Below are 16,239 nucleotides of genomic sequence, written 5' to 3'. Positions count from 1 at the left end.
TGGGGTTTTTTTATATCAATCTTTTTATAGGCAACGTTCACACCCAGGTATAAATGCAGTAATGTCATGAGCCCATGACATTACAACGCAGTGCAACCAAATAGTGACCAATAACATTTTTCCATTATCCTTGAGGGGGGAGAGGGAGGGAGGGGGGGGGGGGAAGGGGATGAAAGACAAAAAGGCGGGGGGGGGGGGGGGATGTTTGTCTGGATGCTTCCGGTCCCTAATCCCAACCGTTTGGGCTTAGAGGGGGTACTTTATCTCTCTAGCCAGGGGTCCCATGTATTCCAAAACTGTGGCATTTTTTTTGGAGCATGGCCGTGAGCTTCTCCATGGACATGACCTCGTTGATCCTTCTAACTACTGTATTTCTTGATGGGGCCTTAATCTGTTTCCACGCTGCCAATATAGAACATCTGGCCGCCGTCAGCATGGCCGTAATCAGACTTGACATTGGCGGGGTAAGGTCGTCAATGGATTTGCTCAGTACAAAGGTCAGAGGGTCCAGGGGGAGGGGAAGCCCTGTGGTCTCGCAGATAAGCGTCTGTATCATGGTCCAGTACCTCTGGATCTCTGGACATGACCACCAAATGTGGGCCATGTCCCCCTTTTGACCACATCCCCTCCAGCACAGGTCCGGTGTGCCGGGATAGACCTGGCTCAGCCTAGCGGGGTCAGGTACCACTGGAATATAATTTTGTAGATGTTTTCTTTTATTGTTGTGCAGATTGAGGTTTTGGCAGCTTGCTCCCAGACATCCTCCCGGTCTATTGGTAGGCCGAGTTCCTGGGACCATTTTTGCATGTAGCGGTGGGCCGGTGGGTCTGGGGATGACTCCATCCATTTATATATCTCGGAGATTAGACCCTTCTGATAGGTGTCAGAGATACATAAGGACTCAAACCTTGTCAGTGGGGGGAATTTTGAGTTTTGTGACAGTGAGAGGAGGAAGTGCCTGATTTGCAGATACTTAAATAAGTGCATTTCTTGGGCCTGGTGTTTGTTTTTTATTTCCTGGAAGGTTAGGATCTCTCCCTTCTGCAGTAGATCGGCAACCATCCTAATATTAAGACCTTCGAACTGGTCAAATTGTCTTTGGGAGCACCCTGGTGGGAAGTTGGGGTTCCCAAAGATAGGGGTGAGCTGTGAAGGGGAGGCTAGCAGCCCATACTTCCCTTTGCTTTTAAGCCAGGTGACCCAGGTGCATCTCATAGCCCCGAGGTCAAACCTCTGTGGTCCTCCCCCTCCTCGGGACCACAACACCACTTGGAGAGAATGGGGGCGTGCGTAGTGTGTCTCGATTGCGAGCCAACAGGCTGAGGCTGGGTTGCAATTCCAAACCACAGCCTGCTTCAGTTGCGCCGCGTTAATTTGGACCTGACCCCCCCCCCCCCCCTTGCTCTCGAGAGAGCAACACTGATCTTGGGACCCTAGGTCTCTTGTCGCTCCATATGAATTGGAGCAAAAGGGACTGGATGTTCTTCAGAGCCGCCTGCGGCACTACAATGGGTAGGGTTTGGAAGTTATACAGTAATCTTGGAAGAACGTTAATTTTAACAGAGACTATTCTCCCAAACCAGGAAATTTGGTGTTTTTTCCAAGCTTCCAAGTCTTTTTTAATCTGATCAAATAATGGGGGGTAGTTATACTGGTAGAGGGTGGAATGGGAATTTGATATTTTAACCCCAAGATATATGATATAGGTGGAACTCCACTTGTATTTGTAGTTGGATTGTATGAGTTTCCACATCTGGTCTGGGAGGGATATATTTAGGGCTTCTGACTTATCCATGTTTACTTTATAGTCAGAAACCGTGCCAAATTGGTTCAGTAACCTCTGAAGGTTAGGGAGGGAGACAGGAGTGTCCGCGAGGGTCAGGATCACGTCGTCGGCAAATAGGTTGATTTTATATTCATTTTCAGCGATTTGGATCCCCTTAATACTTTTTTCTTCTCTAATTTTGGCCGCCAGTGGTTCTATTGTTAAAGCAAATAATAATGGGGATAGCGGGCACCCTTGCCTGGTCCCATAACCTGATTGTTATTGGGTCCGAGTGTAACGATGCGCGGAACACGCCCCTGCCTTCCTTACCTGTTTACTTCTGATCGCCGCCCTCTAGCTGCGAGTCAAGATCCTGTGTCTTTAAGGATTCTGCAGCAAGCAACGCCATCTTGCTTTCTGGCAAACCCTGCCCTCTTCCTCCTGACAGGAAGTAAGCCTCTCTTTGACTTTCTCTCTGCTATTAGTCTTTTGCTGCCTGCCCTGTTGCCTGCTGGTACTCTTCGCATACTGTTCCTGCCTGGACCTCCTTGGGACCTTTACTTATCTCCTGTGGATTCCGGAAGACTGGGAGAGTCACTCATACTACTGAGGTTAGTTTATCGTTGGGTAGTGTAGGTACCTGCTTAGTAGGGTTCACCTTGACGTGGTTGCAGGCTTATAATTCCTTGGCCAATGGATTAGACTAAGAACCCTTATGTTATGTTTAGTTTCGCTGCACCTTGCTGTTTCTGTCACTATGCCTTTAAGAAGTCTGGACGTTCTCCAAGAAGCAATCCTTCTCTGGATGTTACCTTGTGCTCTGGACTCCATGCCCATGTTCCATGTTCCTGGTTTCCGTTTCGACTCCTGTGCTGAAGCGTTGGCTTCCCACAACCCCCACATTGGTGCCTGAGAGCACGCGCATTCCCGCTCTGCTGCCAGAGCATGCGCGCACATGCAGCTGGATCACTCATGTCTCTGAGCCAGGCACTGCACCTCCGGAAGCGTCGCGCATTCTTTTGCGCGCGGCGCGGTCACGTGACTACGTGCGCCGATCCCCAGCTGCGCGGCAATTTACTCCCTTCATATCCCCTGTGGCCTCCCCACCTCGCTATTGGCTCCTTCCCTTTCTTTGCGCTTGTGAGGAGAGCACAAGCGTGACACCGAGTAGCCGCCTGCAAGTTTAACATACGCTATTGGATTTTGTTAGAGGGCTCTAACCCCTTCCAGAAAAGGGCCACAGAAACCAAACCTCAGCATTGTTTGGTCAAGGAAAGACCACTTGATTCTGTCAACGCTTTCTCTGCGTCGAGACTCAGAATCATTGCTCTGGACCCGGTGAGATGCACGTGGTCAATTATATCCACAATTTTGCGAGTGTTGTCGGAGGCCTGTCTTCCGGACACAAAACCTACTTGATCTACATGGATAAGTCTAGGGAGAATTGGGTTTAGCCTGTTTGCCAGGATCTTGCTGTAGATTTTGAGATTGGTGTTTAGTAGGGAGATTGGCCTATAGTTGCCACACATAAGCGGGTCTCTACCCTCGTTGTGGATTATGTCCAGGTTTGCCGCCGTGATTGTGGAGGGGATCAGCTCTCCCTGGAGGAAGGAATTATACACATCTAATAAGTAGGGGGAAAGGGTCGGAGAAAACATTTTATGATAGGAATTAGAGAACCCGTCTGGGCCCGGTGTTTTGGATATTTTGAGAGATCCGATAGCTTCGGATAACTCCTCATGGGAAATGTTTTCGTTCAGATTTTCCACCTCCTCCGGAGAGAGGGAGGGAAGGTTGCACTGCGCCAGATATTGTGTTACTGTTTCGAGGCTGACCGGGTCTCGGGCTGGGGGGTGAAGGTTATACAAATCTGAGTAAAAATCTGCAAATTCCTGTGCTATCTCTTTTTCTATGTAAGAAATCTGTCCTTTTTTGGTCTGTATCCCGGCTATCTGGGATTTAACCCGCATGCCTCTGAGTTTTGTGGCCAGGAGCCTATCTGCTTTATTGCCTTTGTCGAAATATTTTTGCTTGGACCACCTCAGTGCTCTCTCCACCACTCCGAGTTGCGTTTGTTTACGGGTCGATCTAACTAAGGTCAGTTGACTCAGCGTTCTTTTGGATCCCATGGTTTTGTGCTGCTGTTCCAGCTGGGCAATCTTATCTGTCAGGTCTTTTTGAAGCTTAAGTTTCGATTTCTTTTTATGGGAGGCAATTGAGATCAGATCTCCCCTAATGGAGGCTTTGTGGGCCTCCCATAGCATAGCTGGAGCCGAGACAGAATCTGCATTAATTTGGAAAAAAAATGAGAGTTTTTGTCATATTGCAAGCTCCGTCTCGGGGCAGTTGAGAAGAGAATCGTTCAGCTTCCATTTATACTGGGTATTCTTCAAGAAGGGTAGAGAGAGATTGAGGTCAATCGGCGCGTGGTCCGACCAGGTGATGGAACCTATGTTTGACTGGGAGGCTGCCTGGAAAACATTTGTGGTACCTAGAAAATAGTCGATCCTCGAGTAGGACTGATGATGGGTAGAGAAAAAGGTGTAGTCCCTCTGACCCTGATGCTCAGCCCTCCATATATCCACCAGAGAGTATTCCTCCATAATATCCCTACATTTTTTGGCCTTCTTTAGGGATTGGTTGGTGTGAGGAGTAAGCGTAGATATCGCAGGGGTGGAAGTGGGGGATGAGGATTTGTCCTGTGCGTGTGAGGCAACCATGTTAAAATCTCCACCGATAATTAGGGAGGAGAAAGATTGTTGCTCTAGAGACCCCAGAAGTTTTTTTTATAAAGGGGATTTGATTTTCGTTCGGGGCGTAGATCTTGATAAGTGTGACTGGGGTTCCTGATAGGGTGCCCTGGATTATCAGGTACCGACCATCTGGGTCTGAGAGTGATTTTGTTAGGACAAACGGGACGCCAGTCCTGATTAAAATGGCTACTCTTTACAATCTCATGTTTTAGCCCTATTTACTGTATAGGAGATGATTGCGCTACACTGGTCAATCCTAAAGATTTAAAGACCTATTTACCCTCATGAAAATGCAGCAGTGAAAGTGATTCATTTTTATAATAATAACTTTATTTTACATAGTGGTTTCTCCCAATAGGACTCAAGTGCTTCACAATTACAGTATAGTGCGCAGTACGCAGCACATAGGATTGTTACAGACACAGTCCCTGCCCCGTGGAGCTTACAATCTATGTTTTTGGTGCCTGATGCACAGGGAGATAAAGTGACCTGCCCAAGGAGCTGACACCGGGAATTGAATTAGGTTTCCCTGCTTCAAACTCAGTGTCATTACTCACTGAGCCACTCCTCCCAGTATTAATGGCAGTATTGTCACATGAAGACTCCCCCCCCCCCCCCCCCTATAGAATTGTCACTGTTTGAGTTGTTTTACATTTATCATCAGGTAAAACTGCATTAATGCTGCAAAAGATATGCGGATAATGGAGCTATTTTGCTTATCCCGTGAATTTTTAGTGTGTTACACACACTCAGTGTCATCTGTCCCTTAATATTTCAAAGAGCTAAGAATAATTTATGATACAGTAGGTCTTCCGTTATTGTAAGTTCTCAGTTATAACAACACATTGTATATGGGAGTGTAAGGCTGATCAACAGTAATTTATATATATATTTATAATAACATACATTACACCATAGTTAAAGACACCCCTGCTCAATAAAGTGTACAATCTAAATTACAGAAAATTACTCTTATATATTCTTAATATTGTACAAGAAACACTGTTACAAAAATCATGACTTCAAGAACAATGAAACATAACACTTATGGTAAAAATGAGGTTTAAAAAAAAACAAAAAACAAAACAAACAGATTTTGGGGCATTTGTCAGCGATTTTGGACTTCATGACCTAATATCAAATGATCTTGGTCCCTACACAGTATAAGGTTTCTAACAGACCAACATTAACAAAAATATTCATCTTGTATGTGTCAGATTTTATCTTGATGTGTTATGATTACGTTGAAATACTGCACAGGAGCACTAAGCATTCCAACTACATGTTTTGTTAAACAGAAAAGCATAAAAAGACAAATATATCACATTCATTTGATCTATAGCAGCAGTGGAGTGGAACACAATTTTTGTATATATATATATATATATATATATTTTACTTTACAGTTTACATCCTGGAAAAATGTGAGCAGTTAAGGCAAGACAATTTACTTTTTTTTGTTTTCTCTTTTTCTACTAGACATTTTACTTATAAAAGAAAAGCAAATACAAATCCCCCTTGTGAGCACATTCACATGTCTCAGACAGGTCTACAACCCTGCTTTTCCTCATTATCTCTTAGCATACAGTGCTCCCACTGCAGCCAGGGGTTCTGGGTAATGACATGCAAACCAGCACTCACAGTGTGACACTTATTGCTTCTTATCCATTTGCTTATAAAGAACAAACTTTAGCAGTGCATTGCAGGACCGACAAACACTGAAAAGAGTTAATACCCCTGATCAGTATTTGACCGCTGCATATAAATTTGTTCATACCCCGTTTATTCCTAGAGGGGGAAAAAAGAAATCTGTTATACAGCACAGAAAATAACCAACATAATTAATAACGTCATTTCATACGACCTATTTTATACATTGTGCATCAAATTTAAAGCAGCCTCTTTTTTTTCATTCTGTTTTCAAATCTTTTGTTTGTTGATGGAGTGAGCTGTAGTTAGGCTTTGGTCCCGCTGCGTCCGGCGGCGCGCACAGCCGCGTGCGCGTTACTCACCAGAAGGAGTATCCTCCCGAGCAGGTCCCAGTCCCCCCTCGCTGCACGGCTCACTATGCGCTGTGACACGTCAGCCGCCAGGGGATGCAAGAGAATTGTGATCCCGAGCTGTGACGCATCACGTGGTGCACTGGTGAGCCAATCAGGTAGGGGGGGAAGTGTGTGTGTGTATATATATGTGTATGTGTATGTATGTGTTGTGTGTAAAAGGGGGGGGGGGGGAACGGACCGACGGGGAAGGGGGGACAACACCCTGCTCAAACCACGCCCCCCCGCTCCCTACAGACCGCATATAGCGGTCAAGTGCCTCTCCACGCGCCGCCTGTCTGCAGTGCGGGCGCGTGGTCTGAGGCAGCGGTGCCTTAGCCAGAAGGGAATAAACTACTCCTTGTTTTTACATGTTGTCCAAAAACCATAATTCACCACAGCAAGACACTACAAGGGGCACCACAGCAAGGCAATTTTGGAGCAAAACCAGGGCATTTTGATCCTGCACCTTTGTATCAAACGTATTTTACTCCACCTGTGTAGCGTCAATAGGAGGAGTTGGGGAGTTACATAGTGCACAGATTATAATGAGATGTATCACATTCTGTGTCTCTGTCCCAGCATGCACCATGTAGAGTGTCAGTAGGAGGAGTTGGGAGGAGTTACATGGTGCACACATTATAAGGAGATGTATCACATTCTAAGTGTCTCACTTTGGGCCATTCTTTATTCCTTTTATTTGCCCGCAGAAAATTTACCAAATCTGAAATGGCACAAGTCTAAGATTCTGCATCAGATGTAAGAAACTGTTCTTACATACTGTATAGCGCAGCTCTGCACCAAAAAACAGAGAAGTGCGCCAAAACACACTTTTCTCTTATGAGATACATAAACTCCTTGCGTTGTAATCTCCAGCGCCCAAAGGTCCGTCTCTGGCAATGATTTATGGCTTCAAAATATAGAATATTCAGATTAGCGAAGAGTTACATCTTCAAATGCCGATCTCCACACACTTTTGAAGCTGTGAATTGGTGAATGTTACCGCTGGCATTTCGGCCCATTATTCAATGCCGTGAAGCAGGATATTGTAGTCCGATTCATTTGAATAGACCCGAACTCTTCTCCGCCATAGGGAAGACGTAATCACGGAAAACTGAATAGGGGCCTTTCGTTGTATTTTGGATTATAAAACCAACCATGTAAAGACAATGCTAAGCACAGGTTAGATATAGGGCCATATTTACCAAGCAGTGCTATTCCATAAGACACCTTCACTAGAATCGGCCGTAAGGGTCAGAAGAAGTCTAAATAGCACGGCTTAGTAAATATGGGCCTTTAATGTATTAATGTTGCCTGTTAGCCTAAAAGGAAAAAAGTTTCCAAAATAGTGTTTACAAAGAGTCCCTAATATATATATATATATATAACACAACATATCAAATCATTATTTTGTTGTTAAAAATGTCCATTTTCAGTTGACAATCTTTGGGTAGCTGAATGCTGTTCTTGTCTTGAGTGTTCTCTCTCAGTCTTTGTTCTTCAATGTAACTCACGAGTTGATCTCTCTGTTCTATTACTCTCATCATCTCTGCAAAAATTTCCCCTTCCTCCTGGATGTCCGTTTCACCTTTCAGTGACGCTAAAAGATTACACCGAAAAACAGAGCATTAGTCCCACCTTTTATTTCTCGTGTATATCATTTAAGAAAAGGTAAGTCATTTGAAGATCATTTGAGGGTGCTCTCCATAGACTCTTTTGCGGGTGGTAAAACCTTTTAATCGATTAACATAAAAGATTTTCATGAATGTAGTTTGTGCAAAAGTTTTTGTGATCTCAAAACAGAATGCTTACAATTTTTAAGCTAATAAAAATACAACGTGTGGTGCATTTGTATGTCTCGGACAGGTCTGCAACCCTGTCTTTCCCCAATTATCGCTTAGCACAGTGCTTCCACTGCAGCCAGGGATTCTGGGTAATGAAATGCAAATGAGCACTCACAGTGTGTCACTCTTTACTGCTCATCTACTTTAAAATGGATCCCTATGAATTTTTAAGCTAGGAATCAGTAACGTAGCCAGGATAGGACAGACAAGGCCCAATGCCCAATGTCAGCCTAGAATTGCATAGTGTATCACGGAGTTTCGGAGCCTGGCTTACCTAGACTTGGCAGCCTCTATCATAAAGCTGGCACCCAAATCTATTGCAAGAGCATGAGAGTGGGACTTCAGACTGTTGGACTCTGTCCTTACAAGGATTCTTTTCCTCCTGATAAGTAATCTCAGGGGAGAGGGGGTTATGCCACTTGTTGACTCTCTGTATTATCTAGCTAGCCAACCACTGGTCAAGTCATGGCATCACTTATACCTCTGATACACAACGTGTACACTTACACTCAACGAGCATTCGATCTCTCAGCTTTTGCTCCAATCGCCCTTGTTGATCCTCAAGGTCTAATCCTTTGGCTCTGTAAAAAAAAAAAAAAAAAAAATATATATATATATATATATATATATATATATATATATATATATATATATATATATATATATATATATACACACACATGAGCAAACATAAACAATTAAAACTATGCGAAAGTAATATTATAGCTCATTCTATAGTTATAGACTGGCTTGCTCACTTTTAAGCTTCACTAATCAGAACTGTGCCCTCCTGTGTAACAATATAAGGAGTAAGGTTTGCATGCCATAATTATCCCACCTATAACTCATAAGGGCAGAAGCATATTCTTACCTGCCCAGGTAAAACATATAATTTTGACCTCTTCTGTAACTGAATACTGTGTAAAGTATTACGCCTAATTCAGAGCTTCTCAAACCTCTCCTCAGGGACCAATGGCAACACCAGATTTTAGGTATAACAGGTGCACCTACACAAAGATGAGCACACCTGAATAGCGTTGGGTGGTTACCTTAGGCCAGGTCCCCGCTGCAGCAAGAGCCGCCCCTCAATGGGGCCGGGCCCTCTGCAAGGGGTGGCTGTCGCGCTGCGCAGCCAGGTTTTCCTGCAGACAGGAAAATTGTGATCTACGCAAGCGATGGAGCGCTAGGCCACGCCCCCCGGTGGTTCAGCCAATGAGGGCTAACATGCCGGGTGACATCATGGCCGCGCTCCATCACTTTCCCCCTGTCTTTCTCCCTGCAGACCGGGGAACTCGGCTGCACGCGCCGCCAGTCTGGCAGAAGGGCGTGCAGCGCAGGCCCGTAGCCTTAGGCCTCGGTCCCGCTGCGCTCGTTGGCGCGGGCGGCCATGTCACGAGTTCCCCACCAGCAGGGGAATCCTCGCGAGCCGGTCCCGGTCCCCCCTGGCGGCACAGCTGACTACACGCTGTGGCGCGTCAGCCGCTAGGAGACACAAGAGAATGGTGTTTCCTAGCGTTGACGCGTCACGTGGTGTGGCTGTGAGCCAATGGGGAGGGGAGGCTTCGGGAGGAGGAGAGGCTTCGGGGAGCGGGGAGGAGTGTGGAGTGAAAGCAGGTGAGTGCCTGTCTGTGTGTGTCTGAGTGCGTGCGTGCCTGCCTCTGTCTGTGTGTGTGTGTGTGTATGAGCGCGTGTGTGTGTATGAGTGCGTGAGTGCCTGCCTGCGTGTGTGTGTGTGTGTGTATGTGTGTATGTATGAGTGCCTGCGTGTGTGTGTTTAAAGTTACCCTCAGCAGCTCCAGCTCCAGCCCGAGTCCGTGGAGGGAGGGAGGGGGGGGAGAGTAGCGGGTCCCTCCGCTCAAGCCACGCCCCCCCTCTCTGTCAAGCCTCCCACTCCCGCCCACCTCCCGCTCCGGCCCCCGCTCCCTACAGACCGCATATCGCGGTCTGTGTATGTCAGCGCACCGCCTGTCTGCAGTGCGGGTGCGCTGACTCTGGGAGCGGGGCCTTAGCCTTAGAAAGCTGGTCTGGCTCAGCATTGTAAGGAGAGGTTTCAGAATCACTGATCATCACCTCACCATCAATTAAAGATCACAGGGGTAGATTTACTATGGGATGAAATGCATTAGCGATAGTTGGCCAACCATTGAAATGGCCATTGATGATCGTTAATGGCATTCCCACTTTAGTTAATCTCCACCTAGTGTAGTTGTGACAATAGGCAGGGTTTAACCCAATTGGTATAGGAACAACATCGCCATATTTATAGCTCCATTTAGGAGCAAACAAATGTGCAGTGACATTTACAACAACAGTATCACTTTGGATCTACAATGATGAGCTGGATTCCCTTTATAAAAATTATCCAGGACAGCAAAAGCACACCCCTATAGGAGTTGAAGCAGAAAAAAAAAAAAAAAACGTACATACTTATTAGCCGATTCAAGGTCAACAATATGGTTTCATCCGAAACCTTCATCAGGACAAAAACACCAATATTGTTCCACAGCTCTTATGTTGTTGTGCTTTTGCTCTTCGGGATAATATGTTAGTGTTGTGGCTGTGGACACGGGCTCTGGCGTCCTTTTTTGGCGATTATGTCGCTACGTTTTTATTTCTCTGTTTGTATTTTTGATGGTTATTGTTATTTGTGAGTGGGAGAGAGTATCTATCACTATTTAAGATATCAGTTGCGTGGCTTAGACCCCCACAACTGATAAGGGCCATAGATATTTAGGGTCTTTTTTCCTTAAACTGTTGCACAGAAACTCCAGTTGAAACTGCTCTCTTTAGGTGATTTTAAAGGTGAAAATACCAAATTTGGGAGCTTCACACACAGGCCTGACCCTGTTTTATTCTGCGCACAGATGAATACCTTACCAAAAAGCAAACAAAGAAGAAGCGTTCCATCAGCTTTGCTGTCAATATTCATAGCTTTATTTCCAACATGGAATTTCTGATGGAAACGGGTCTCTTATTAGGCCTTCTCCGCTTGGGATTAGAAAACTATTTTTCCGTTTAAATAATAAATAAAAAAAAATGATATAGGGGCCAATGAAATATTGATTACTTTCTCACTACCAGACAATGCACGGCCAAACATATTTACAACCTAAGGTGTGCAGTTTAACAAAACAATTGCTGCGGAGTTAGTCAAGCTATCGCTTTCCCCACTATGCTAATAGGGATATGCTATGCAAGTGGTAAAGCACCAATTTAGCACAATAATAAGATCTGCATGCAGTAGAAAGTCCAACCTGTGCAATATCACCTAAATGAATAAATTCCCACATTTCCTGCTTTGAATTCCCCCCCTCGTGCTCTCCCCCCCCCACCACCCCTAAGGTTTTATTCTGCATACTGATATAGAGCGTGTTATAACTTACACGAACAAGAGCTCCGACTCGTAATGATTCAATTTATTCTTTTCCAGGGCAAGCTGAAACCATTCATACAATAGCTGTGCTTCATCCTGTGTGGCTGAATCTGTTAAGGAAATAAAAGGAAAATAATGCATGTTGTGGCCCTTTCTTCCCCATATTCTGCAATTGCTTTGGATTTCGCTTTGCCCAACATGTCTTGGCGATGATGGACTGCTAACAATGCAAAACATATGAATAATGTATTTTAATCTGGTCCATAGCTTCTAGCCTGCACATCATGGCTCGTTAGGGCAATGAATGGGAAATCAAGGATTTATTTATTTTTTGACAATTTGTTAACTGGCACTTTTTTCCCTTTCTTTTATACAGAGGGGAAACAAAGGAAGCGGTGTCTTTGCTTTTAGGATGGTTACAGTTGTTTAAAGAATTGAATGAGATTGTGAAATGGTTTATAAAAGGTTGTTTTTTTTGGGGGGGGGCTGGCTATGTAGGATTTTATTGCGAAAGGGGCGCAAGAAAAAAACAATCAATGTAATGATGTCACTTTATGTATTCAATATTAAAAAATGAGGTGTTAACAGCACATGATAACAAGGCTATTTGCAAAAACGGCACCTATCCCACATAACCCCTTCCTTAAGCTGAAACTAATTACCTCGGCAGATGAAGCTATTTGCACCAAACAGTTCCTGGTTGGAGACTGATGTCCGTCAGTAACAGATTCCCCAGGGCTGGCAGCGGAGCTCAAACTGCACGCCCCGGTGCTGTGTAAGGGAAGGGGGTCGAAGTGTTTGTAGCTCGAAACGCGTTGAGGTAATCTAAGTGTCGGGGTGACGTGTGAGGTCAGATTCCCACCTTTCCCCCTTCCCTTACACAGCAGCGGGCGTGCAGCTTGAGCTCCGCTGCCAGCCCAGGTGAATCTGGGCCTTAAAGATGAAGAAAAGGTGTGCTTGTCTGGGGCAAAAGGAGGACTTGAGGATGCACATGATAACCGGATATGCCATTTTGTCTCCTCTTGCCTTTTTTTTTTGCCATGTTTTGTACGTCAATACACTGAAAAAAACCCGTCTGATGAAGAATTCCCAATGTGGAGACAAGTTTTAGAAACTTGACAAAGACGTTAATATACGCAGGGCGCCAATGACGTTGGGCTGAACGACAGGGAGCAGATCCCGATGGCTGGAGCAGGTGAAACAGGACGGAGAGGTCGTAGAAATGGTCTGGTGACGTCACAGAGTTGGCGGAAGTGCCGCATCGAGGGGCAAACACAGCACAATGGACGTGGCAGAAGCGTATGTCAGGGCAGGAGGAAAGCAACAGCGCAGTCAGGAAGTCCAGGGTCGGGCAGCAAGGCTGGATGCAAGGGGCAAAACCACATTGATCTGGCAAGGCTGGATGCAAGGGGCAAAACCACATTGATTTGGCAATGAGGAAGTGGTCTGCTTTTAAGGGAAGTCCCAGAGAGTGGCAACAAGCGTGAGCAGCAAACAGGTACGGCTTAAATGTATGATACGGCACTGGAGCTACCCAATAGCTGGATTGCAGAGGTTGTGGGTTCTGATACCGTCGGGCCAGACAATATATTTGTAACGGTGTTTCTGGCCCGGCCTGACCCACCCAATCTCACATTGGCCCCTGTGGTCTAACCGGACCCCATTACAGTGTGAAAATGCCTGATGGTGCACCTGCTGGCTACAGGACTCCTGAGTCTCCCGCATGATGGTGTGTGGGGAGAACCCGTCAGACAGGCAGCTGAGGTAGTGTGCTGAGTCTCACCTAGTTCCAGTGCAGCGCCTCCACCTCACCAGGGTCCCTGCGTCCGCAAGGGGATGATCCTGGCGAGGAACTCCTCCGTGGTGCTCCTCTCTGTACACTCATTCCAGATAGATACACGAGAGGGTTTCTGGCTGAACTCATCTTTATTGACACGGTGGGCATAGCTGCCCTCCACAAGGAGTATCTTCAGCCGCTCATCTCGCCAGTGCTCCCTTTAGTTAGGTGTGTCACCTAGATCAGGGATTCACTATTCCCGCAGGAATCACTGTCCTGTGCCAGGTCCCTGGACACAGCCTCCCATGGAGTTACTATAACATAACTGACACTCTGATAGAACTTGAACTCCTTCCTCAGCTCTGACAAGAACTGGAACTCCTTTCTCTGCAGAACAACTACTAACTAGACAGCAACTAACTTTTAGACACAGTGCTGTGCCTTATGTAAGCTTCTGAGGCTGACACATCTCTGACATCACTAACCATGGAGTCAGAGCATGTGACCAGTCCCAGCCATACACAGAGCACCCCACCAGGGTGTGAGGGGAAACCTCCATAATTACTGCTGGCATGCCCACACTTACCAGGCCTTACTGCCAACAGGAGAGATGACTGTAGGCATTTTACATGACCGCTACATTCTCCCCCTGGTGAATCCCATCGTCCTCGCTGGGACCTAAATTTGTATACCTCTTTCCAGGAAGCACTGTAACGGAAAACATAATTAACATCACACAAATTTCCTCATAATACAGTACACATGAATACAGTCATCCGCCAAGCCCGCCCCGACCAGCAGCCACGAACCCGCGTAATGTCTCAGTACCCCCTTAATAATAGTGATCTGGGTCAGGTTTCCTCACTTCTCGGTTACCCATATCCAGGACCGTAACATAATAATGCCTAGGTGATCCTCTCTCTGGCACATAGGTCACCCTATGTTTGTGAACATTTCTCCCTATGCTCCACACTCGCATCAGGGTGTCTATTCTTTCTTCCGCCTTTTTACCTACAATGTCGCTCCCCCTATTGGCTAAATACAGCTCTATAGTTTCTTGGAGCCACGTTTCCCTATTGTCCTCAATTTCATCCATCAGGGGCTCCGGAACATAGGGATACTCCAACCCATGGGATTTTTTATATTTGGCTATTATAGCCCTCTCTGCCCTACTGACCCTGGTCAGATCAGCATTACCTGCCCTCCCAGGTAACACCCATGATAGGGGCTCATCAGAATCTACTGGGTCTGACAGAGTGTCAGGACCCATGGGCGCTATGTCTCTACGCTCCAGCTGGAACCACCTCTTCTGTAGTTCCCTGTCCCTCTGCTCGGGTGTAAACTCTCCCTCTTTCCACCAGAAATCTACCACGTCCTCCCGCCGGATGAGGAACCGAGTACGGTCCATCCATGCGGAATACCCCTCAAATAGTGGAGCCCACCACCTGGTCTCCTTAAAGGGATTAGGCCCTGGTTCCCGGTCGTCATCAAACGAAAATACCCCTGACGACCTGGTGGATCGCGAGTTGAACCACCTCGAGGACCCCGGAGCCTTTACTGCCGGTTGGGGTGCTGTATCCGCCACCCTCAATTCCCCTCCTCCCCGTGAATCACCTTCCGTAGCTCCACTGAGCTGCCTCTCCCCAGTCCGTTTTTCCTCCCCCCCCAAAGGTATGTCCACAAGTTCCAAGCTGGGCGGTGAACCCGGTGACCGTGTGATAGGGGTAGGGGCATTAGCTAGGGCATGGGGTTCGGTATAGGGGCAGGGAACGGGACCCCACGGGGTTACGACCCGCTCCTGGCTGTCCGTAGACTGGTCCAAGGATGATGTCTCACCCTCCTCAGTCCTGAGATCGCCTCTCCGATTTCTGGGCAATACGAGCGGTCGGGGACCTTCCCCCAATCGCCGAAGCGTCGCTGCTTCCCCTTCCTGGGTTCCGCCGTCGCCACCGGAAGTGACGTCCTCCCCGGAACCGGAAGCGTCGCCATCTCGCGTTGGACCCCCATGCGGGATCTCTTCTCCCACGACATCCGGTTGCTCCGCCGTCGCCACCGGAAGTGATGCCGTCCCTCCACGTGCGCGTTGGGCCTGGTGCGGCCCTTCCAGCGCTTCGCCGTCTGTTGTGACCAGGTAAGAGATAGGGCTTTTTGGCTTACCCATCCGCAGGGGTGTAGGCGTCTCTCTCCCATCTCCGCCAGGTCCTGGGATGGCGGGACTCCGTCGGTCGGATCGCCGATCTGCGGGGGACGTCCGGTCACTCACCCCACGGGGCGTCGTTCTCCCCGTCTGTCTTTTCCGCTCCGTTCTTGCTACCGCCAGCTCACGGAGGTCCTCATCAGAGTAGTCCCCTCGCCCCGACCTAGGGGTCTCGGGGCGGGGTGAAAGTCTCTTTGCCCCTGTCGCGGGGTTTAATCCAGCCACCTCAATGGCCAGTGACCCAGCCGACTTGACCGGCTCCAGTCCCCTGTCTCCGGGACTCGCGCGGTTGATCCACAGCGCGCCCGGGGACTCAGCAGAGCGCCGTGTCACATCCACCGGGGGGTCAGCAGGCTGTATTGGAACGAATGTGGGCATAGGCCACAGATACAAAGTCCCGCAATGAGGGCAACGTGCCATCGTATTCACTGTACCTCCGGGCAGCCCGCATTGTAGGCAGAGCCCGACTACCGTCTCTGTATTGGCCACCC

At 47.3% G+C, this 16,239-nt stretch overlaps 1 protein-coding gene across 14 annotated transcripts in view; it reads right to left on the bottom strand.

The window, feature by feature from the left end:
• Positions 1 to 4,826: 4,826 nt before the first annotated feature.
• Positions 4,827 to 16,239, bottom strand: part of MICAL2 (microtubule associated monooxygenase, calponin and LIM domain containing 2) — a 238,216-nt gene continuing 226,803 nt past the window's right edge. For all 14 annotated transcript variants that reach the window (XM_075567121.1, XM_075567123.1, XM_075567120.1 and 11 more), the window contains 3 exons: positions 11,785 to 11,884; positions 8,909 to 8,982; positions 4,827 to 8,157 (listed from right to left, as the gene is read on the bottom strand). In XM_075567121.1, the coding sequence (XP_075423236.1) occupies positions 7,955 to 8,157; positions 8,909 to 8,982; positions 11,785 to 11,884 (377 nt within the window). In that variant the 3' untranslated portion in view covers positions 4,827 to 7,954. The remainder of the gene's footprint in view (positions 8,158 to 8,908; positions 8,983 to 11,784; positions 11,885 to 16,239) is intronic.

Source organism: Ascaphus truei, chromosome 12, assembly GCF_040206685.1.
Source record: "Ascaphus truei isolate aAscTru1 chromosome 12, aAscTru1.hap1, whole genome shotgun sequence".
Lineage (NCBI taxonomy): Eukaryota > Metazoa > Chordata > Amphibia > Anura > Ascaphidae > Ascaphus > Ascaphus truei.
Note: the sequence above shows the minus strand (reverse complement) of the source record. Positions and strands in the feature narration are given on the sequence as shown.